At 47.7% G+C, this 24,950-nt stretch overlaps 1 protein-coding gene across 1 annotated transcript; it reads right to left on the bottom strand.

Moving 5' to 3' along the window:
• Nucleotides 1-459: 459 nt before the first annotated feature.
• Nucleotides 460-12,706, bottom strand: LOC119400433 (uncharacterized). The gene is made up of 3 exons (XM_037667464.2): nt 12,382-12,706; nt 3,864-4,217; nt 460-618 (listed from the first exon to the last, which is right to left on the bottom strand). Exons 2-3 carry the CDS (start codon nt 4,209-4,211, stop codon nt 475-477), a joined length of 492 nt encoding a protein of 163 aa, XP_037523392.1. The 5' UTR covers nt 4,212-4,217; nt 12,382-12,706; the 3' UTR covers nt 460-474.
• Nucleotides 12,707-24,950: the final 12,244 nt, after the last annotated feature.

The following is a 24,950-nucleotide window of genomic DNA, read 5'->3' as shown; positions in this document are numbered from 1 at the left end:
CACGTTTGGAGATGTGCAGCTTGCTATGGTGCATTGCAATAAATTTGCCAGATATACAATGCATACAACCAGTGTATACAATCGTACAGTGCCTGAAACCAGAAGCAACAGCAGAACGCTGCACCCCACAATCCCTTGCGGCAATCTGGTTTTTGCTATCCATATATCAAACCAAGAAGAAAACAAAACAAAGCAGGTAAAAAAAATTTGAAGGATTCCTTTTCTTCATGATTGTATCATCTGGCCTTTCTGCCTTCTGCCTAAATAAATAGAAACTGTGCAAAAGGAAAAGGAATCTGTGGCACAGGGCAATAAAGAAAGAAATTGCTTCTTTGATATAAGTAATACCCAATATCCTTAAATATGCCCCGCCTTCTTTTTGGCGGCAAATAATAGCCAGGTATCATGGCTCAATTGCAAAAAGGAACAAATATAGAAGACAACAGTAACCCCCGACCCCCTTACCCCTATGAATCAAGAGAAAAGCAAGAACTTAACCGTGCCTTTCTCACCGCTGGCCGCCTTCGTGATCTTTAAAGCAGGCTTCGGCGGTAGTCGTCTCTTTTTGGGATCATCAATGTACCGTGGTGTTGGTGGTAAAGAAGCTGGATGTTGAGCCTGGAAGGAACAAGAACACTTTCTTGAAAAGCACTCATGGCGATAGCAATGCATTAGACAAATACAAAAAGTAAGACTGCACTCGTAGTGTTCTGTATGTTTGTTACTCATGTCCTCGTCTTTTCGCGCAGTTTAATAACGTATAATAAGACTTGTAGTTTTGTCAGCCATATATAATGGAGCAAATATTTGCTAAGTGAATTGACAAGCGTTGTGTCATGTACACACAGATAAACATAAATAGACACCTTTCAACGGTAGTGATCACATGCCATCACAATGCTGACATGACGAACAGTGCAGGCTAAAGAAAGGAAATACATTGCATTGCCCCTTACTTCGACAACATTAGGTGCACGAAAAGGCCAGACATGAAGCAACCAACCATTGCACCAATTGATAAGCTTTGCTTTGCCTTTGCACATACTGCAGTGCCAAGGCCGCTTGATAGAAATGCACAAGGTGCGGCCTGCCACATTGCCCGAAACCCGTTTTGAGGAGCCTAGTTCTCTGCAACACCACAATGGCGTCACAGCAGTGAAACCACCTTTACAGGGGGTTATGTGTGGTCAAATGTATACATATATTCGTTCATTTTGAATACTTCGAAATTTTGAATAATCTAAATTCGTATCGAAGCGAACTCGAATACTGTAATATTCGTTCGAATATTCGAAACGCCCGAATATTCGCCCATCCCTAGCTAATACCCGTGTCACACGGGCATTTGGAAGGCCTCCTAGCCAATAGTCTATTGACTCAATGGTCAAGCACAAGCTGCTACACGGGATGTTTCGAAGGCCATTGATTCAATAGCCTATTGAGTCAATGGAGCACACCACAGATCTATCACAACTTCGATAGCCATTGAGCAACGGAAGTGGAAACAGCGTGAATGTGCCCTGTTGTTCACAGGGTGCTCGTACTCACGAGTGGGAAAAAAAATTTCACCATAGTGTGTCTCAAAACCAGTATATGCACACCTGCCAAGTTTGGCGAAACGGAATCCGGGAGATCTACTCAACGGGGCGGGAAGGGGGGGGGGGGTTACTGCAATAGCAATTTTTTGCGGTCGCCGCTGATCTGCACAGAGTCCAAACCGATAACATTGCTTACGCATCGTCTGTATCACGTGCGAGTAAATGCGCGCTAGCGCTAGGGACGAACACGGTTGAAGCAGAGATGAAACGACCCGGCCATCACCGTCGCACGAAGGGCACATGCGATAACATCGGTGCGCGTGTGAGGCCTGTCGTCGCTTGCTTACCAGTTATTTCGTCGGGCAACGGACCATAAGGGGCGCCGTTGAGACGGGGACTGTCGCAAGGGCTGGTGAACACGCTGTCTCGACAGACATCGGTAACAGCTACCCTTTAAAGGATGGGCTCTCCACTTAAAGCAGTAGTGACACAAATTTTTGAAGGCGAGATAACTTGTGGGATAGATTTCTGTGTACACAAACGCACCATCTACGAAATATTAAAGCTGATATAACCTGTAACACATTTAGGATCAATTTTTAAATTGCGTGTAGCGCATCTGTACGCGAAACGTCCCACCTCGCGTCACCGTGACGCACGGGGCGCGCAATGCACTGGACGCGCGGGGCAAAACTGGATTTGCGGGAGATTTTCCTATGATCCGTACAACCGGGAGAAACGTTGAAAATCCGGGAGTCTCCCGGGTAATCCGGGACACTTGGCAGGTATGTATATGTGAGAGTTACAGTAGAACCCCGCTCATACGTTTTTGAAGGGACCGTAGGAGATAAACGTTAGAGACGGGAAACGTAAGAGCCGAAAAACAGGAAAAACGGCAAAATATTTAGTGGTACAGAATTTTATTTCAATTCTTACGAGCAGCACGAAAATTGGCGCGCTCAACCGCGATCTAGCTCGACGGATAGAAACGCGGAGCTTAGGACGGCCTCATCCACAGAAATGTAATCAACGTATGTGATTTTTTTAACACCAACAGCTGTAGGCATGAAAGAACTAAGCACACGCAATCACGACCGGCGCGGCGAGTCCGACCACGAACCGCACGCACGACCATGCGAGCTCCAACCAGCTCGAACTCCTCCCGTTCTCCGACAAATAACGATGATGATGAGTTTACGCCAACGCGATGGCAGAAGTGAATGCCAATCTCGAAGGCCTTGCTTTCGCAAGCAATTACGTCATACACGCCATGTTCGTGCAATACAAATCTCAAAGGCTATGCTTTTGTCAATAGTAAATGCCAATCTCGAAGGCCTTGCTTTCGTGAGCAGTTACGTCATAGACGCCATCTTTGCAATTTGAATCTCGAAGGCCATGCTTTTGTTTGCATCAATTGAAAGATTCTGTTGCTTGCGCCTCTCATGCAGCTAATATTACGGTCAAACGAGGCCAAGCTGCGTGAAAATGCACCATGGCCGCTCTCTTTGGTAGTCACTCGGTCGGCTCCGAGCGCACTTCGCGACGTATCATACGGGAACGGTCCGACAGTTACGACGTAACAGCGGGGTTCCCAATACATTGTATCCTATGGGAGCTATGCCGGGACCGGCGGAAAACGACGTAACAGCCGGGAAAACGCAGCAGTGAGGAACGTAACAGCGGGGTTCTACTGTATGAATTATTTAATAAGGTATGTTTACCCCTTGAAACATGCGAGCTGCGCATACTCTCGACAACAGCAGTGTGATTGTCTTCATCACGCCGTCTCTCGCTCAGCAGTTTCACTAGCTTAACAACTAAACACTTAATATGTATTTATAACTACGTATAAACAATTAATGAAAATTTTAAACAAAACACACATATTTGTTCTTTTAAATGAATTTATATCATTAAACTTTCGGTGACATGAAAACGAAAATAAAGATCCACAGTGCCACACAATTTTTGCCAGAAACGCCTAAACTACTCAATGACCGTTCAAAACTGCCGTGTAGCAGTGCGACAGCTCCATCGAGTCAATAGAGTTGTGGCGTTTTGATGGTTATCAACTGGATGGCCTTTGAAAAGTGCCTATGTGACACAGGTATATTAACTTGACCCACCGGATGGTTAGACCACTTTCATTGTCTTAGAATAACAGAGAGCTGAGCTAGTTGGTACGTATTCATTCTAAATTGCATCCTTCAGGGCCGAAATAGCGCACCAACGTTGACTTGACTGTACTTTGTCATCAGAGCCTGACTTACACCCCATGCTTTTCTTGGTGAGAGGCACAGTACTAAAATGAAAAGCAATACTCGCTTTTATAATAGAAACAGTGGCATCTGGCTTGGCTGGCCGCACAGTTGTACTGCTGCCAGGAACCTGAACCTGCAGCGACGGTTGTGGTGGTGGTGGCTGCCTGGCAGGAGTACTCGGCCCTGCACCAGGCACTTGAACTTGCAGTGTTGGCTTGGGAGGAAGTGACAGGTTGGTGGTTGCGGCTGGCGTGGAGGCCGTTGGCACTGGTGGCCGCACCACTGACATTTGCTGGGGAACACCTGGTCGCATGTTGGATGCCAGTGGAGCGCGCACCAGCGTCGTTCCTGGAGGCAGGGTCAGGGTGGCACCGCCTCTCGGGAGCGTCATTGGTGGTGGGGCACGAACCATGCGCACCTTGGGGAAAAACAAAGGGAGCTTGACGTTAGGCTGCTTCTTTATTAACACTGCACTACACACTTGTTACATACTGCAGAGAATTATGGCTATTTACCAAATTAATTAAAAAGCTTTGAGAAAGCCGTGAAAGCTTCCAGACTAATCGCAGCATGGCCTCGGGAATCAACAGTGAGAAATGTTTTAACAGTGAAGCTGTTAGTGGTCGAGGCTTTCCAGGGACAATCGGTGTGACGCGGCTCGCAGCTCCTAGCGAGTATGTACCACAGAAACTGAGCAAACCCCGCTGCTCAACTCCAGTCCACTAAAAATAAAGAAGCTGTTGCTGTAGCAGGTATATGTCACAGAAATTGAACAAGCCCCACTATTCACCTCCAGTCCGCTAAAAATGAAGCTGTCTTTAAAGGGACACTAAAGAGAAACAATGAATTGGTTTAGATTGATAAAGTGTGCTCGGAGAACTCTTGTGTAGTTTATTTCACCACCATAGGTTTATTATTAGAGGAGAAAACCAAGTTCAAAGTTTCATTTTTAAATTACGCGCCGAACTTTCTAATTCGTGACGTAAAAGACTTCAAAGAGCATTTAACGTATTTTGGCGCCACTGGCTCGACGAAATTTCCACAAACTCGTTATGTCAAGTCTCTGGCCCCCCTCAGAGGACCGATTAGGAACTACGTAGACCCAAGCAGGCACCGTCAAAAATATGTGACGTCACGGCAAATGGTGCAGGAATTCCAAGGTGGCGTCGTCACCTGTATTTTCTTTTCGCACGTTTTCTCGCTTATTAAGCATCTTCGCGCAGAAAGCGTGGTGTTTTTGGTATTGTGGAAGACTACTTTACTAATGCGAGAAAAATCGTTTTGCTCTTTAGTGTCCCATTAACTGGCATAGGAGCAGTCATGGGTACATTACCAGTAAAAAATAACAGTGTTACAGTTACAGTTACCTAAGCGAAAAAGGTAACTCTGTTACAGTTACAGTTAGAGTTTCCAAAAGTAACCTGTTAGTTACAGTTACTGTGAAAAAGCAATGTCGTTACTTTTCCGTTACTGTATAAAATAGTAATCGATCACAATTCAAATGATAGAATTTATTTATTAAAAACGTACGAAGGCATGCGGGTAGTCAAGACTGCACGTAGCAAAACCCAAGACAAAGGAAACTTAAAAGGGGCCCAACACAAGCATTGGTTGTGTACATCTCATTTTGTTGCATAAATTTTTTTGTTCATGCACCGTTGGTGAAAAGAGAATTTATTTGCAAACAATAATAACAAACATCCTAGGATAAGTGGAAAACGTGGTTGATACACTGGAACGATGGCAGGATCCTAGCGATACCCAGAAGCGCACGCGAAGAGGAATGGGGAGTGCGTCATGAGTGAAGACAACATCCATTGTGTCTATTCCCTATGTTCAAGGAAGACCCTACTCTGAGAGCTTTACGTCCACTGGGCATACAATTAAGTCCCGTTATACCTTGGGACGTGTTCGCCAAAGCCAGAGACCACACAACTGCGGATGATAAGAGCGCGGTCATCTGGAAACACAATGTGGGGATTGCGACGCGACTTATATCAGCGAAACTGGCAGGAAAGGATCAACAAGGCTTAAAGAACACAAACGGTATGTTGCTAAAGCAACCATGGAACGCATTCTAAAGACTGAGCTTGTTGAACACTGCTAGACAACAGGCCACAGCTTTGACCTAACCAATGCGACGACGCCGGCTCGCGAACAAAGGTGGTGGGAGGGCGAGGGAAGAGAACTCCTGGAATCATGGTTCATTCGCCGCATCATGTCGGCTGGATGTCAGGAGCATCCCCTTTGAATCGGGGTGCTCCTGACATCCAAAAGCTACCTAGCTCTTTATTAGCCTTCTTGGCCTCTGCTGCTTATGCTACTAACAAGTTTGCAATTATGACTTTTGCAGCCAGTGTTACGCCGCAAATTTTCCAACCTTCTCTTACTTGTCCCTTTGGTAAATCCACTTAGGTTCCCAAAACTGTCCTTGAATCCCAACATCTCGGGCAGACCTACTGCTTCCTTGGCTATTGGTTTCACACCTTGACATTCAACTTAATATATGCTCCACGGTTTCTGGTCCCTTCCCACATATTAAGCACAATTCGTCCTCATTATAAAACTTCTTTCTGTAGCTTTGCGTTCTCACGCATCCTGATCTGGCCTCAAAGAGCAGGGAACGTCCCCTTGAATTGTCATAAAACTAAAATCTTTTTATTCCACTCTTTCGTGCCCGATATACTCCCATTGATCGATATACTCCCATTGATTGGGCCTCAAAAGATTTTCGCCTCCATCGAAAATGCAGCCGCCGCGTATATAGCCATAAGGAAGGATTGGGACCGAAGTGAATGGGCAGCAGCCCTTAGTCTTTCTTTGTTTGGTTGGAGAGGCCCTTGGAAGGACGACATACTCCGACTCCTCGTACTATGATAAAGTTCAAGATGTGTTGCTAGTAGGCTTGTGCGAATAGTAAATTTTAGGTCAGAAGCGAATTCGAAGCGAATAGTGATTTGCTCGAAGTGAATTCGAATAGTTAATATCACATATTATAAAGAAAAATGAGCATATTTGTCATGACCCAACTAACCAGCGCAATATTTTTAAAGTTGAAACAAGGCATATGCATATGTCATTGTTTTTGGTCATTCTTCATCCTTTTTTGTCATTCTTCAAAGGGAAGTCGAAGCAACTTTGAATAATAGCAAGATTTGACTTTCGGTAGAATGCAAGTGATAACCTGTAAAATATGTTACGTTTTAAAATTTACTATACTTAGAGCATATAAGCCGGTATAACAAGCTTTTAAACTTAAAAAATGATGAATCGGTGTGAGGGTAATACAGTAAAACCTCATTAATTTGAACTCTGTTATTTCAAAATCCCACATAATTAGAAGGATTTCTTTGGCCCTGTACTTTGCAATGTAAATTTGAGTGGATAATTTGAAGCGGCGGTCAGTACCAGCTCGCTCAATTCAAAAACTTTGGGTGCCCATGTGCCAATTCCCTGATCCCGATTTAGCTGCAAATCCGCAGAAACGATGGCCCTTAGGAGCCACAAGGCAATGCAGTGTAGCGATACTAATGTGTGACAAGTGAAGCATCCCAGCCTCGGTGCTGCCAGCGCAACAAAAAAACTAAACAAAAGGTGATCTCGTGGTCAGCTGAAATGTGCGCCTGCGGAAAAGACGTGCTTCACTGCAACACAGCGGTGACACGCGGGCCGCATGACGCATGTTTCTCTTAACATCAGTGTGACATGATTTACCCATTCTTTCTGGGAAAATAGAGAAATTAATAAAGGGCGGTTTGCCAGAATTCATGATGTATGCGAACCACCAAATGGCGGTTGTTCCGGCAATTTGCGCACTTGCACTGCTGGTGGAGTACTTGTCTGCAACGCCTACTTCGAAAACTCATCCGAGAGGTGTTGCTGTTTCGAACTCAATCGGTCTGAGGACGCGAAAACGAGCTCTCACTGCGCCGTGTCTTACAACGAGCATCTCGGGTGCGCACGCGACTGCTCGGTAGCCCCGCGCTCGTGGCTGCTGCAGTGACCAAATAATTTCAAAATTAACGTCTTCAGTGCAGGCGACACCTTTTTCAGTACCTGCTGGCCTTTTAATAAAGGGAAATTCAATCTTGCCTGCATTTTATACACTTGCTGGGCAAGAAGTCGGAATTGCCAATCCTTGCCTAAGGGTCTCACTGGAGAGGCCATAACTATTAGTGCAACGACATTATGCAACATGTTTTCAATGACTGTGAAAGCTGATGTGGAGTAAAGTGGTCAAAGTTTAAGAAAAATAAAAAATGGGTTTTTTTTTAATTGTCAGAAATTTCCATTGTTCGGTGTTTTCTTGAACTTAGCCCGATCATATCTCTTTACTGAATAGCTATATAAATATAAGATTCAGCAGAGTGGTAGATAAGCATGCGAAGAACGTAATGCGGAATTTTTGTCGCTCTGCTACAAGGTTTTTCTGAGATAAAGACCTTCAAAGTAAAGGAATTAACGTTTCCTGGGCCAATTTTGAGGTTTTTTATAAAAACATCTACACTACACATAAAAACTAAAAATACCTGAGCAGATGCAAAAACATACATATATTTAGTTAAAGAAATTTCAGCGACCTAACTTTAATATATTTTGTGCAATTCATAACGAAAGTTGGCCAAAACAGCAGAGCGGATGAGCGCTCCACTCCACCTCTTCGTCATTGTTGATTTCCTGTGCTTCGAAAAAATTTTTGGCGGCAAAAGAAATCGCAGATCTCTTCTTTCCACTCATCAGGCAATAATATATAAAATTTTAAAATAAATTTAAGAGGTCGACCAGCCATCGTTTATTCAATCTTACGTGGAACCACCCTTCAATCATTTGCAGAATGACAAGTTGTGATTCAATCTGAAAACTGTTTGCAGCGTTGCACTTATTGCATATTGTAGTATCTAGCTACCTAATAATACGCACTTTCTGCTGACCAGTTTTCTTTCTATTGTCTCCAGAAACAATAGAGAGGCAGCTTTGTGTATCTCTTAAACCACTTTACCTACAAACAAAATTACTGCACATTTGCAATCAGCTTGCAAAACTGAACAAGTCTATTTAGTTTCATCAGGTTTGGACATAAAATACAGCAAATATCTCCACAAACCATGTCCCCCCTTAACATATTATGAGAACACGTAAAACCCCAATTGTTTTATTGCTTGAGGCTACTGCTGTAGCATGTCCCAGCACACAGCACATTAACACAACCATCGCAATTCATTATAATAAGGCCAATAAAGCTCATTATTGCAGCTTGCTAATGCACCAGCTATACGCAGCTGAACGTATTAAGTATTACAAGTATCGGCATGCACTGCGGTAATGGTGGTGTTATGGAACTCGTGATGAGATTTGTTTATTCTGTCTTTGCCTTCATTGTCTTTTTTCCATAAAGATGGACCAACAAGCCCATAACTGTACTCTTTTCTTGTGAGCTGCCTGTGACTGTGATATCTTATGCAAGAGCCAAACAGCCAACAATAAATACATATCCTTCCTTCAAAGCTGTCGAGAATCCAATTTTGTGTGACACTTACAGATTTGTGGTTGAAGAAATTTTTTTTAGTAAGACTTGTTGTCAGGCTAGTTGGTACATGCTTACTGAAATACAAAAAAGATGCATACCATCGAGGAAGAATTTAAGACAGAACAGAAAAGGGCGTCACTCGCAACGTCACTCGAAAAGGACGAGTGACACCCTTTTCTGTTCTGTCTTAAATTGTTCCTCGATGTTATGCGTCTTTTTATGTATTTCAGTAAGGAATTTTTTGTTGTTGATGTAGTCCCCCTTCTCAGAGTATGACTGCTTTAAATAATTTTTAGCTACAGCAACCAACACTTGTAAGATGGGGTGCAACGATACGAACAAGAAGAAGAAAGAAAAAAACATGGTCGATCCCTCCGTCCTAGGGATCAGTATAACACAAAAGTGAAAAGTGTCCTCACAGCAGTAGTTAAATGTTTATTGTACATTGATATAAGAGAGCTTGCACAATGACTATTGGTGTTTGGCAAATATAGCACTGCTTCATGTGGACGCACCCACGTTGATGCCTGGTGGCACGTCTCTATCCCTACGGCTAACGTCCATGATCATGATTAAACCTTTTCGGTAGCTCCAATTGCACATAGTGAATCCCATGCAAAAATTGCGTCAACAAGCACATAATGAACACTGGTACTTGATATGCATTCTTTCAAAGCAGCGTCATTTGAGGAGAGAAACGGCAAGGTGTGCGCTTCCTTGTAATGGGGTAACATACGCCTGTGCTGATGTGCACACTACCACAGAGTGCTTCTGGAACATGAGAGGCAGAGTTCATACCTTAAGCCGTGAACGCGCGAAGGCGTTCTGCTTCCAAATGGCGCCAAACTGGCTCTCTGCACCAAAGCACCAACTTGCACGGCATTCGTCCATCGACTGTGTTGCCTTTCTGTGTCACTTACTGCAGCCGTTTTATTAGTCGGTGCCAGCGCACTTCGAAACAGTAGGTGGCTGAGAAACACCGTTGGTCCATTTGGAAGCGGCTCTACTCTGGCGAGGAGGCATCACACGCAGACGCAAAAGGCGAGTCCCGTGACCGCCTCATCACAGAATCGAATCACCGCGCATGGTGCATTTCACTGACCACTGAGTTTCCCAAAATATTGCGGCGAAAGCCTCGGCTGCACTGAGACTTATTGTTATTGTCATGATGCAATGATCGTGGCCTCCGAGATTGGCTCCGGCAACGTGCCGTTGCTAGTGCTGCTCAGGCCGTTCCATTCACACGGGGAGAGCGTAATCAGAGAAAGTGGTGTGACAGCCAGAATAGCATTGCTGATTGGACGCTCAGCATGGGCAAAGGACACCATCCTGCGGAATGTTAACAAAAAGGTCACTCCACAGCCGGGCTAGAAACGCAAAGGAAAACGCATGTCGTGTCCCCAGTCTAGCCTGGCCATGATTTCCCACAGGACGAGCGTTGGAGAGCTATCTTTATTTAATATGGATGGATGCTATGAGCGAGGCTTGGTCTAAAGCCGCCACCTCGTGGTGTGTTAAAGGGACACTAAAGGCAAATATTAAGTCGACGTTGATTGTTGAAATAGCGGTCCAGAAACCTCGTAGTGCTGCTTTTGTGCCAAGGAAGTGCTTATTTTGAAATAAAATCACGTTTTTAGTGTTCCGCGTCGCGTTAGCGCGCTTAAAATCTCCCGCCTAAAAATACGACTTTCATACGTCACTGCTGCCGTGCCCAACGTTGCCCGCTTTTACTGCGCGGCCGCCGACACTAGTAGCAGCCGAGCGGAAGTAGCGGGACCCACAGTAGCAACAACGGCGCTGCGGCAAAGACTTGCTCGGATGGGCACATTCAAAGCCTTCACCAAGTTGCGGTTGGTCTCGTAATCCTCAGTACGAAAGTGCAGCGAGCACACACGCAGAGGTTTTGACTGTTTAGCACACTGGCGCAATGGCATGACACTAAGCCACTTCGAGCATAAGTGTTCATTCCGCGGCACCCAGTGAAAAGACACACCGGTTTCATTGCTGCAGCACTGGCGTTGTGCACCATTCGGGCATCCGGCAATATCACACGCATGCGGCATTTTGTCGAACTTTCTGTCAGAGCGACTTTCACGAGCGCTCAAAACACGCACGGCAGTACGCGATCCCGAAACTACCACTGAGACGGGCGAGGCGCAGTTCGGCGAAAACGGAACCTCTGAACCACGCGCGCCGTTCCCCATGGCAACGCCACGGAGGTTTTGTTTTCCATGAATCAAGCGGAAACGAACAAACAGCATTTTATTACGTCTTTTGATGCTCGGAATGTTCTTTTTTTACTGCTTCTAGTTTGATTACTAGTGATTTATTGTAGGCCAACTTACATACGTCATCGGGATCACTTCGAAAATGTCCCACTCGTGGCGCTCATCATGTGATACATTTAGCTTAATTTCTCGGTAAGTAGGGCACTGCTGTTGATAATATTGCCGTTTTAGAAGTTGTCATACATTGGGCTTTCACTCTGACATAAATTGTTTTTTGCCTTTAGTGTCCCTTTAAGGCGTTGACAAAATTACACTTCTCTTTTTGGAAACGCGCCAAATAGGATGACCGTAGCAATCACAGAGGCCACTTCACTCTACCGCATCCAGACAGCGACACCACACAAACCAAGAGCCCCGTGAGAGGAAAGTGTGAGAGATAAGAGGCGTTCGTGTAGCCCCCTTCATGTGTTTGAGAGTAGCGCAGTCAGTTAGCACCCGCCAGCTTACGTCACGGACCAAGATGTCATGGGTTCAACTCCCGTCAACGGAACTTTTTCTTCAATTTTTTTTTCTTTGTCATCTGATCGCGTGCATTTTGCTTATGTATTTCCATGACGGAAATATCTTATTAAACTCTTGATGGACCCCGGCATAAAACACTTTCCTGTTAAAAAAAGAAGGAACAGAACATTTCGTAATCATGCACCACGTCTTTCAAGTAGCTATGCACCAACTAGCCCAACATAGTGTATTGTTAAACAGCAAACAATACTTCTGCTGAAAGGCAAGTAGAGCACATTAAAAATGCATCTGACTTAATACTTTACCTCTTTATAAGGAGGCGTAGTTAAGACGATCTCCCGCCACTGGTAAAGAGAATACCATCAGCGTTTGCGTGCAGTTGCCTGAAATTTGCTATACAGAACTAGAATATGACACGTTAAGTATTGTTGCTCTTTAGTGATAGTTCTTTCCAGTACCACTTTCTTAGCAATATTGCACAAGATCATTTTCAATTAGGAGCATGCAAATGGTCCTAAGTGAAAATAGTTGGTGATGAATACAGTTAAACTTGCCTATAACGAACCTCCATACAATGAATTCCTCGATATTACAAAGTTTTTCTATTCCCCACCGTTACTCCATAGAAGCACATGTAAAAATTCACTAGGGGTTGGAGGAAGCAGCGGGAATAGCTGTTTGCGTGCAACGGACGGTGTCGTGCTTTTCGTGGCCCAGCAACAGGCAGGCATGATGCTTGCTGAACATATCGTAACTGGCGCAAAGCTAGAAACATGAAAAAAGGGCCGGAGGAAAGAGACAGAAGAGCGCCTTTCCTCCGGCCCTTTTTTCATGTTTCTAGCTTTGCGCCAGTTATGATATGTTCAGCAAACTAAGGCACCAACTCGCCCAAAAACAAGTTCTTCTAGGGGCATAATGCTCTTGAAAGAGAACTGAGGCGCCATGTGGAAGAGGAACGCGCCAAAGGTCTCCCTGTTTCCTGCGAGGATATTCAGATGAAAGTCCAGCAGATGACACAACGAGATGGGATTGGCCGGTCAACATTTAAGGCAAGTCGGGGCTGGATCCAAAAGCTCATGCGGCAGAAGGGACTGTCTCTTCCTCGTAGAACAACCATCTGTCAGCGTTTGCCGGCAGGGTATGAGGAACGGCTGATAAGAGTTCCAGCGATAAGTCATAAACCTCCAGAGTCAGAATAATTACATTCTCGGTCAGACAGGCAACGCTGACCAAACCCCGGTCTACTTTGACATGCCCAGTCGCACGACAATCACAACAAAAGGAGCCAAGGATGTGCGCCTGTTGACAACAGATCACGAGCACACACGATTCACCGTGATGCTGCGCTGCACGGCACATGGGACGAAACTGCCATCGTACTCTCAGTGAAGTCACGACGTGGGTGAAGGACGCGTGCAAGTACTTGCCAGCAGAAATAATCTTGACCGGCTTTAAAAAGTGTTGCATTTTGAACGCGCTCGATGGCAACGAGGACGATGTCATTTGGGATGCCAAGGATGCCTGCGGAGAATCCGACGACGACAACTTTCCCCACACTTCTGACGATGAAGACACTCCTGGCAGCAACTAAAGCGCGGAAGAAAAGTCATTGTAAATAATGTTGTGGTACGTTTCAATTCTTCTGTTTCTAAAGAAAAAATATGGGCCGACCTATATTTGAATATTTTTTTTTAGTTTCTCATAGAGCGCTATAATTAGGGGTCGACCTATATCGTGGCAGACCTATTTTCGAGTAAATACGGTAGTAGCTATTGATGATCGCGTCAATAGCAACCGCGGTTTTGTGCGCAGTGGTTACGACAAACAGTAGATTCGTTTTTAATACATGTGCACTGGCTGCGCACATGCCTTGTAAACTACATCTTTCGTTCCCAACTATGATCACATCAACTGCGGTTTGGTCTGCAGCATTTGCGCAAAGCAGCGTTGCTTTAACTCTGTGATCAATGGACGCACGTGCACTTTCAGAGTTCCGTCAGTTTTGTCATGGCGACACATGATCGTGTCGACAGCGTTCATGGTAACGTGCGCTGCGGCTGCGTCAGTCATTCCGTTTTCGATCCGTGTACGCGGGCAGTGCCCATGCCTTCAGAACTACGTTGTTGCTATCGATGATCTTGTCTTCTGTGGTTTTGCATTGGATGCGCATGTATTTATGGAGTTTCATCGTCGCCATACACGATCGTGTCAACCACAACCGCGGTTTCGTCCACAGCAGTTGTGGAAAACGAAAACCACAGTTCTTCGTCCACAGCGGTTGTGGCAAATGAAAACCACAGTTCTGACTGTGTGTGCACTGGTCATACACGTACTTCCCAAGCTTCTGGAGCACGCTACTAAGGCCATCGCTCGACGGTTTGGGTACCCAAGTTCGTATCACCCATCGTGACACGGAAAAGTGTTTGGAACCTCTGAACTTTGGTCCATTGGGCCCAATGGAATTCTGCCGAAGAATTTTACGAATTCATATGAAACTGAAATTCGTTACAGCCGGGTTCAGATCACTGAGATTCTACTGTACAGTAAAACCTCGTTTATCCGGATCTTGTTAACTCGGAAATTCTGTTAACTCAGACTCGCAGCGCGGTCCCGGCAAAACTGTGTGTACTTAATGAGAGCAGCATTTTGGGCTAGTTGGTGATCCATGACATCAAAGAAATTGCGCGACAAAAACATGGACAGAAAAAGACAAGTACAAACACAGCGCAAACTTTCAACTGAATTTATTGTGCTACTGGATCTGTTTAGATATGGCCACAGTATACATCACGCATGCGCGCAAATGGACGCGACGCGAAAAAGACCGCGCATGCATAAAAATTGTGAAACAAGCAGTTACGCGTTAGAAGATCTTAACAGCACAAGCTCCTTATCGGTGAGAGCCAGCGATGGTGAGCTAACGCACAAATCACCTAATTTTATAATCACCTTTGCCTTTGTCACTGTGCGAATTAACTGCGTTCTGCCGCATGAAACGAACGTACACAGAGCAAAGGAAGGGAGACAGCCACAATCTCGACAGTGGATCGCCAAAAAACCATCGGTGCCATTTTTTTCATTGTTGTGGTGTTCACGTAGCCAGTCTTGAGGCATTGCCCGGTGTGCCCAATGTACAGCTTCCCACACGAAAGAGGGAGGCAGTGTGGGAAGAAAGAGGGAGGCATTGTCGAGAGTGTGGCTGTCTCCCTTCCTTTGCTCTGTGTACGGTCGTTTCACGCGGCAGAACGCAGCTAATTCGCGAAGTGACAGAGGCAATTATAAAATTAGGTCATTTGTGCGTTAGCTCACCATCACTGGCCTTCACCGATAAGGAGCTTGTGTTCCCAAGACCTTCAAACGCATAACTGCTTGTTTCACTCATTTTTTATGCATGCGCAGTCTTTTTCGCATTGCGTCCATTTGCGCGCACACATGCTGTTACTGTGGCAATATATAAGCACACCAGTGGCACAATAAATTCAGTTGAAAGTTTGCGCTGTGTTTGTACTTGTCTTCTGTCCGTGTTTTCGTCGCGCAATTTCTTTGATGTGTATACTTCAACGGTGTCAAATGCTCGTTAATTCGGAAGGATTTAGCTGTGCACCGGTTAACTCGGACAATTCCGGAGAGGGCTATCGGCACAGAGTTTCCTAAAATTAACTAGAGGGGACTCTGGCGCTGAGATCGTTCAGCCACCATGGGAATGACGGGTACTACACAGATTTGCCTAGTCTTTATACTTGCGGGCTTCGAACGCACTTGCAGCTTTGTTTATTGTGTTTTGGTTTTCTTTCGGATAAAAGAATGGATCGTTGTGAACTTCATGATCAGATTTGAATTCGTGAGCCTAAAAGGGATAAAGTGGTGAAGTGGAACTGCTGACTTTGCTGAACTTCTTTTAGCGACAAAGCGGATGCAGACGACGCAGAGCCAAACGAAGCCGAAAGAATGAAGTTTAGACAAATCCGTGTACTACCCATGATTCCCATGCTGGCTGAAGCACCATGCGTTGCAGCTCCCATAGACACTAGCGCCAGAGTTCCCTCTAGTAAGTATTGTAAGAAACTAGAGCAGTGCAAATAGCAAAATTTTGGGTGCGAAGCGAATTCGAATATTGCAATGTGAGTGCGAATCAAATCGAATATTTTTCGAATATTTCTCGAATATTTCTAGAATATTTTTCTAATACTTCGAAGCGAAATTGCAGAAAAAAGAGAGAGAGGATTCCTAAGCATATTCTTATGAGATAGCAACATGAAAGTGTTTCTTTTCGCTAGGTTGATGAAGCACTGGCGGGGTGGTGTTTCATAGTTGTCTTATCAAGAATGAGGCAATGTAGGGGCTGAATCCTATTTATGTACATGATTTGGTGCAACCAAAGTGTTGCTGACATCACTTTACACGTGATAGGCAAAGATGCCATTTCCTCAGCCTCTCCTCCTCTCTCAACTTCTGTGGAAGCCCAACTGATGTGGCGGACAAGGGTGTGCTCCCTTCAAGTCCGGAGTTCCAAAATCTGCCTCATAGACGTTGATATACAAGAACATCTGAAATTTTGGATGCTCAAAAGCTTCGGCTTCCGATATTTCAGACTTCCTGCCCAAATTTCAGGTCCAAAACAGCATTAATTGAGCCCCCACCTCTGCCACATCTTCCACCTCCATTCTAAAAAGACAGGGCGTGCAAACACGGACACAAGAAAGAAGTCAGGACACCACAAACGACGGCGTTTGTGGTGTCCTGACTTCTTTCTTGTGTCCGTGTTTGCACGCCCTGTATTTTAGGAGCTTGCTCGCCAAGCTTCTTATGCTCGCGCCTTGTCCTCACTTGCGTGATTGTCGGCGCGGCGGCACACACCACGCTCGGCGCAGCTGCGCTCTCTCTGGTGATTTCAAGAATGCTCACTAGATGGCGCCGCCGCTCAAGGCGGCACACACCACGCTAGGCGCAAGCGCGACTGCTCGAGGGCCGCACTTCTCGTTTCGCTGGCTTCCTTTCTCTTCACCAGGAAGCGAACACTCTTCGTTGCTGCTCAGCAGCAGGGAACGGCAGCAGCGCGACAGGCTCGCAACGCAGCAGCAGCTCGGGAAGATCTCGCCTTGCCAATAACCAGCCAACACATGATGTCATGTTACGCTCTCCGATGCGTATCGTACGACTGCAAACGTCCCACCACCATCGGGCACCTGTATCGATGTTGCCTTCTCGAACTTTCCATTGCGTCCCATCCTCAATGATCCCTTGGCAACATACTTTACTGATCATAAAGCAATCATCTTTAAAGAGAAACGAGTCCCCAAGCTCATCGAGGGATGCCCTTCTTGTACTTTGTAAAAGAACATCTCTTGTGTATATGTAATGCATATAGTTCATCCATCATAAAGCACTCGTCTCTAAGGGAAACCAGTCCCCGAACTCAGCGAGGGACGCCCTTCTTGAACTTGGTAAAACAACATCTCTTGTGTACAGTAGAATCTCGATGATACGAATCCCGCGGGGTCACGAAAATATTCGTATTAGCCGAAATTCGTATCACCGAAACACATGTAAAACTAGCTAAATTAACAGTCAGAGGCAAACTCATTTTTAGGAACACATAAAAAAAACATTTATTTCTTGCAGAAAAAATCTCTAATGTCTTTCTGCTTCTTTTTTTTCGCGAAGTCACTCAGCAGACTTCTTTCAAATCCGTAAAAACGCGTGCACGTGTCGTCGCTGATTTCATCAGCGGCCATAGCACGCCTCAGGACGTCGAGCGCATGCAGCGTTTCAGCCGCCGGTGGTAGTCCTTCACCATCGCCCTCGTCTATGTTGTCGCCATCATCGCTGGAATCGGCAACCTCGCATGTGGCCTCCTCAACAATATCCTCCACCGTGCGCGCACCACAAGTGGCGAGGTTGTCATCCGCCGTGCAGAAGTCTTCAGCTGTACACCCAGCATCAAGCAGTTCCCAACCCTCAATTGGCTCTTCCTGCTCTGAGGGCACCTCTTCGGAACTCCTGAAGAAGCCGCATTTCGCAAAGCAGTTTGCTATGGTGGTCGGCGTACTCGATCCCAAGCCATAGCGATAAAATGGATGGCGTCCAGGAGGCTTATCCGCAGGTCGCCTTCGTGTTTTCTGTCAATATTGGCAAGTAGGCGGCGCACAAGAAGGCCCTTGAAATGATGCTTGAGGTTTTTTATTATTCCAGCGTCAAGCGGTTGCAGGGTGCGTCGTCGTGTTCGCGGGCAAAAAGATCAGTTTGACGTTTTGAAGCGTTACTTGCCTCGGGTGGGCGGCGCACTGGTCAAGAATCAAAACAATCTTCCGATTCTTGCAGGCCATCCTTCTGTCAAGGAGCGACAGAAATTCTTCGAACAGGGCCGCCGTCATCCACGCCTTTTTGTTTGCGCGATAGACGCACGGCAAATGGCTCTCGCGCTTGAAACACCGAGGCTTTGGGATTTGCCAATTACCGTCAGCTTAAGTTTCTCCGACCCGTCGGCGTTACAGCACAAAAGCACCGTTATTCGCTCTTTGCTTTCTTGCCTCCTTGGCACGCTTCGCCTTTTAAGCAAAGGCTCTTCTCAGGCTGAAGGTTAAAAAACAGGCCAGCCTCGTCTGCGTTAAAAACATCACGAGGCTCATACCCAGAGATGAGTGACTGCAGCTTCGCGAGCCAGTCGCTAACAACGGTCTCGTCAGCCTTCTTCGCTTCCCCACAGACGCTTTTGTAAACGAGACCGTGTCTCGTCTTGAAACGGTGCAGCCACCCACCTGAGGCCTGAAATCCGTCGATGCGCAGAGCAAGTGCGATCTCGTCGGCTTTCTCACGCAACACTTTGCCATCGATGTTCACACCAGCTGCAGTAACCTCCTTAAACCAGGTCAGAAGAGCTTCTTCAAGCTTCACGTGTTGGGCTGTCTTCGCTTGCCTCGCGTTGACGTTGAATGAAGCACAATCTTCATTATTGAGTCCCGCTGTCCAACAATTGTGCTTAATGTCGACGTTGCGAGGCCTAGCTCCTTAGCCAACTCCGTCCGTTTTCTTTTGGGATCCTCATCGACCTTTCGAAGAATGTCCAGTTTCTCCTTAAAGGAGAGGGCTTTCCGCTTGCGAGACATAGCTTGCTGCCACTCGGCAAAAAAGGCACAATCACAACAAAGCAAGAACGCGGGCTCGAGCACAGCAACGACAACCACTCCGTCCGACGGCACGCATAGAAGAAAGAAGCTCCCGTGGGCCGTGCCTCTACCTCTCCGGCGCCTCCTCCGCCTGCCGGCCTGCCTCCGCACAAGAAAAAAAAAAAAAAAAAAACGTGGCCAGCGCCATCTGTAATCTTCAAGAGAAAGCAAAGGCACACTCCGGCCTCCGATACGCGCAGATTTTGGAGGCTGTCGCGCGCTGCTCGCCGGCGGCGCTGGCAACGTGCCAAACCGGCGGCGCCGCACGCATTCCAGCGCCGTAAGTGCACGCTGCTATCTTCCGCGGCCGTCGGTGGGGCCAACGTTGCGTTGGGTGGGGCGGCGTTTATTCGTATCAAACGACGCGGGTCAAAAATCAGTTCGTAACAACCGTACTCCAAGCACTTGTAAATTAATGGGCCTTGGCCGGGACCACAGAAAAATTCGTATCATCCGAAATCGTATTAGCCGTGATCGTATCATCGAGATTCTACTGTATATATAATGTTTATAGTTCATCTAAATGTATATATACTTCATCAAAATGTATATAGAGCATCCAGCCTTACATTAATAAACATTGTTTATGTAATGCATATATAACAACGTTGTCACGTTTATATACGATGGTAGAGGAATGTGTTTGAACTTAGTAAAACAACATCTTTTGTGTATATATAATGTTTATACTTCATCCAAATGTATATATACTTCATCAAAATGTATATAGTGCATCCAACCGTAAATTAATAAACATTGTGGATGTCGTGTATGTATAACAACGTTGGCACGTCTATATATGATGGTAGGGGAATGTGCACGGAGCATTCGCGGGTTACCCGATCATCTCCGAGCAAGCTCCTCTAACATCATTCACTTCGTGGATATGGCGGTGAATTTTTATTTAGAATGAATACTTACCAACTAACTCAGCTCTCTGTTATTCTAAGTTTCATCTCCATGTTGGAACCAGCGTTTCCTTGAGTTAGTACATTTGCATCCGTAGCAGAGATTGAAAGGCAGCATTTCCGCAATACTGGGGTGTGATGAGGTGAAGCATATTAAAAATCTAGGGACCACTTCCGATCGGACGTTGACTGTCTTGGCAAAGTTCGACCGTAACGCAGCTTGAAAGGCAGCTTTGCCGCAATACCGGAGTGATGAGGTGAAGCATACTGAAAATCTAGGGATTATTAACGTCCCAAAACCACGATATGATTATGAGAGACGCCGTAGTGGAGGGCTCCTGAAATTTTTGACCACCTGGGGTTCTTTAACGTGCGCCTAAATCTAAGTACACGGGCCTCAAGCATTTTCGCCTCCATCGAAAATGCAGCCACCACGGTAGGGACCACTTCCAATCGGACGTTGACTGTGTCATGGCAAAGTTCGACCGCAACAGAGCTTGAAAGGCAGCTTTGCCGCAATACTGGGTTGTGAGGAGGTGAAGCTATTGAAAATCTTATTCTAAAAAGACAGGCGTGCAAACATGGACACAGAAAGAAGTCAGGACACCACAAACGCCGAAAATCTTAAGGGGTCAATTTCAATGAGACGTTGACTGTATTTGTTTTTTGGGAAGTTCGAATAGTTCGAATAGTAAAATTCCAGTGCGAATCGAATCGAATAGCATACACTATTACTAAAAGAAAAATATTCAAAATTTCGAATATTTGCCTACCCCTATAGGAAACTATCGCTATCGGGACTCCACGCTTTGAGTCGCGCGATCTCGGCGGCTTGGAGGCTCAAGCACTGCTTGCCGTAACCGACGGCGGAACCGGAGTTTTGGAGAAACCGAAACCGAACGAACAACTGCAGCAGAATATGATCATGATGATAGTGAATGAGGGTGAAGTGGCTAGGTGGCGCTAGTCACCACCCGGTGGAAGCACTTCGTCCGCCGGCGCATCCAGAGTCTACTAAAGGCGGATCGCATGGACAACGGACGGTTTGCGCTGCCACTGCCACCACGGCTGCTCACTACGAATATGCTGCTGGTTTCTGTAAGTTGTGACTTCGCGCATAGCGTGCGAGTTCATGCACGTTCATTCTGTTGTGTAGGGCAGGAGCGCGGCGTAACCCGCGGCGGGCCGACGGAGAGGCCGAACGACGGAGGGCGCGCGGAGTGACGACGCAGAGACCAAGCTTCGGCGAGACTGACAGGAGACTGCTCTCCCGCATTTATTGCAGGCGGTTTTTAAGGAGGGAGAAGAAAGGCTATTAGTCATCGAGGCACGGGTCACATGACCGGCATGACACGCCGGATTGGTGGCAGCAAAGAGGCATGGCAGAGAGCCAGCTCCCCCCAGTAGCATGAATAGAGGCACAACAGCACTGGTGTCTCAGCATGTCACCAGGGGTCGCACGACACACATCGTCCCTCCCTGGGAAGAATTGCATCCTATACAATCTACTGAGGTACCTGCAATACGCAGAGTTCAGTCTAGGAGAACACACACAACCTAGGTTACAGAAAATTCATCTCACGACACCTAACACAAGTGCCAGCTTGCACTGTTCAATGAACATTCACACACGCGCACTAGAGCAGTAGGCTGGCGCTTATGCGTCCGCTGTGGGCGGTGACCCAGGCCCTCCAGGAAGACTTGCTGTGGCGGCTGTCGGGAGCCTACTTCGAAGCCTGTCCCCATCTCTCCAAGAACTGGTGGATTGCGGCTGCCGTGAGCCGATTCTGAAGACCCAGTCCGCATTACTTCCTCCCCCATGTTGGAATTCGGTGCATTTACTGCAGGTGAGGCATATCCAGGACTTTCCTCCTGAAGTCCCAACGGTGATACTGGGTCGCAGGCAATGAAGCTGCGCTTCCGCAATGCAGAGTCGCACTGGACAGCAGGGCCACCGCGATGGCCTGCGCAGGGAACACCTGTTGCAGATGCGCAATCTTGAATGCGGCCGCCGACCGCAGCCGTCGTCGTCCTGGAGCCGTCACAGCTCGATGGCGTCCTGCTGCCGTAGCGCCAGAGGCAGCCGCCCAGCTTGGCAGACAGTGGCCGATGTGCTGCCGCCTCTTGGCCCGGTGGACGTAGTCCTTGACACGTCCCAGGGCTCCGCTATGCAGGTGCTCGTACCCGGAGGTACACCTGCAGGAAGCTGCGATGAAACTGGTGTAGCCGGACGACACGTCAACGTTGCGCCGTCGATCAGGAGTCCCAACTGCTGGATGGCATCGAGTCCCAGCAGTGAGTGCCGTGTGCTGTCACGTAGAAGGTGACAAGGCCCGCTGCCATGATGCTGCAAGTCTGTGCGGGAATAGCCTAGGACCGGTATGCGATGCTTCGAAAATTTTTCAACGAACGCGCTGGCAGCAGGCGATGCTTCGAAGCGAAAAGCGCGTTGAAGTCCCTCTTCGTCATCATGATGCCGTCGCTCCGTGTCCACTAGCAATGACATGTGGCTATGTCCTCCGACGACAACAGGGATGCGCAAGTCCCTTGGGCTAGACGGCGAAGCTTGCACGGACAGGACTGTGGCAGTGCCGGAGTCAGCGTCTTGGGCGGGGCAACTTCCTGCACTGACTCTTGCGCGTTTACGGCAGACTGCCGCGATAATGCCCTTTGAGACTGCAGAATTGGCAAATTTTCTTTTTGGCTGGACAATTTCTGTAAGTCGCCAATGCCCTAATTTGCCGCAACGAAAACAAGAGCCGACTTTAGGCTTGGGCGCAAGCTGTTGCACTTGCTGGCAGCGAACGCAGTCTTGTACACCCGCCCGCGAGCCCGCGCAGCCATCTTGGATGCGGCCGCCCGACTTGGGGGGGAAGCCGCCGCCATGTTGAGTCACATGCGGGGCTAGCGAAGCAGCCGACCGCCATTTTTGAGCTGCTGCGACGCACTGGATGCTGCCGCCGTAACCGGAGTGCGAGCCGAGTAGCCGCTCATTTTCTACGAACGCCGCGTTGGCTTTGTTGAGCGCCTCCAAGTCGCGTCCAACTTCTTCTTCGCTTTCTGCAGCGTAGGGCTTCCCCCGTACGACAGTAGTTTGCCCGTACATGTGCGTTGGCGACCCCGTGAATTACTTAGTCCCGTACTCTGTCGTCGTAAGTGGCACCGAACTTGCATGACAGGGCCTTTTCTTTCAGCGCGGTGACGAAGTCGAGAAACGTTTCGCCGGCAGTTGTTTGCGGCTCGTGAACAGGTGCCGCTCGGCTAGCACGTTCGTTGTCTCGGCGAAAGCCCGTCCAAACTGGAGCACCGTGTCGTACGTCGTTGCCGTCGCCGCTTCTGTCTTCGGCACCGTGCCCGAACCAGACGCCGTAACTGCGCCTTCCACTTCAAGCTGCTCTTGCGCGCGAAGTATTTGCGTTGGCCCTCGAGCCGAGCGCACAGAGAGCGCTGACGCACGTCTTTCGTCTTCCCAGCCGCTTCCGCCGGCCGCCTTCAGTGAACCTGGAAACCTTGTGCCATATATGCCAGGAATGGGAGGCTTGCCGGGAGCGTTGAGGAACGAGGAAGGTTTGCAAAAGGAGCCGCCATGTGTGCAGGAGGTAGGCCGTAGGCTCAAGCAGGAAGGTGGTCGTCGTAGAGGGAGCCGGAGCGGAACAAAGCGAAGTCAGGTCGACGCGCTTGTAGCGTGCAGGAAGCAGCACGACGCGCAGCAGAAAATGTGACCCGTAGCGTAGTGTCACTTACGTCGTGCTCTTCCTGGCGTCGCCTGTCGTAGTAGCGTAGCGGTTCAACTACCTCGTCGCCATGTGTTGTGTAGGGCAGGAGCGCGGCGTAACCCGCGGCGGGCCGGCGGAGAGGCCGACGACGGGAGGGCGCGCGGAGTGACGACCAGAGACCAAGCTTCGTCGAGACTGCGGGAGACTGCTCTCCCGCGTTTATTGCAGGCGGTTTTAAGGAGGGAGAAGAAAGCTATTAGTCATCGGGCACGGGTCACATGACCGGCATGACCACGCCGGATTGTTGGCAGCAAAGAGGCATGGCAGAGAGCCAGCTCCCCCAGTAGCATGAATAGAGGAGCACAACAGCACTGGTCTCAGCATGTCACCAGGGGTCGCACGACACAACACATTCAGCCGGGGGCTTGTGCGCGTTGCCGCTGCCGTCGCGCTTCATAGTGATGCGCGACTGTCACGGAGTGAAGCGGCTGACAGCGAGCGTGCCACCGCCACCTGATGGGTTGAAGAATACTCGTTCTAGCACAAATTCCGACGATGAGGCAGGCAAAAATATGCGGTTTTTCATGAAATAAGGTTTGTCTGTTCCGTACATTTTCCTTTTGTTGTCATGGCCATTCAGTAATCCCGGAATTCGGTTAACTCAGACATTTCGCCAGTCCCCATGAGCTGGGTTGGTTAACAAGGTTTTACTGTACAGTCGAACCCGTTTATAACTAACTCGAAAGTGTCGCGAAAAGTGGTCGTTATATCAGTAGTTCGTTGTATATGGACTCGCCCTTAAAACGTGCGCTTAGCGGCCAAGCCGTTTTTTTTTTGCACTTTTGTTAAAGTGCTAACAACCCCTTCGGTGACAAGCTAAGCCTTTTCGCGTCATGAAGCGACGCCCTTGCGTGCTCACGAGTGAATTACACGCCTTTGCAATGAGCCGACACCGTTTCACCGAAGCGCGGTACCGCGACGTGGAGCCGATCATCCTGGCTAGTTGCGTGCAGCGCGTCGTCTACTCGGGGTCGCGGAGTCACTGCCGGCCGCTTGCTGTATGCCGTATGCGTGCGTTTTGTAC

Source organism: Rhipicephalus sanguineus, chromosome 7, assembly GCF_013339695.2.
Source record: "Rhipicephalus sanguineus isolate Rsan-2018 chromosome 7, BIME_Rsan_1.4, whole genome shotgun sequence".
Taxonomy (NCBI): domain Eukaryota; kingdom Metazoa; phylum Arthropoda; class Arachnida; order Ixodida; family Ixodidae; genus Rhipicephalus; species Rhipicephalus sanguineus.
This window is presented reverse-complemented; position numbering and strand designations above follow the sequence as displayed.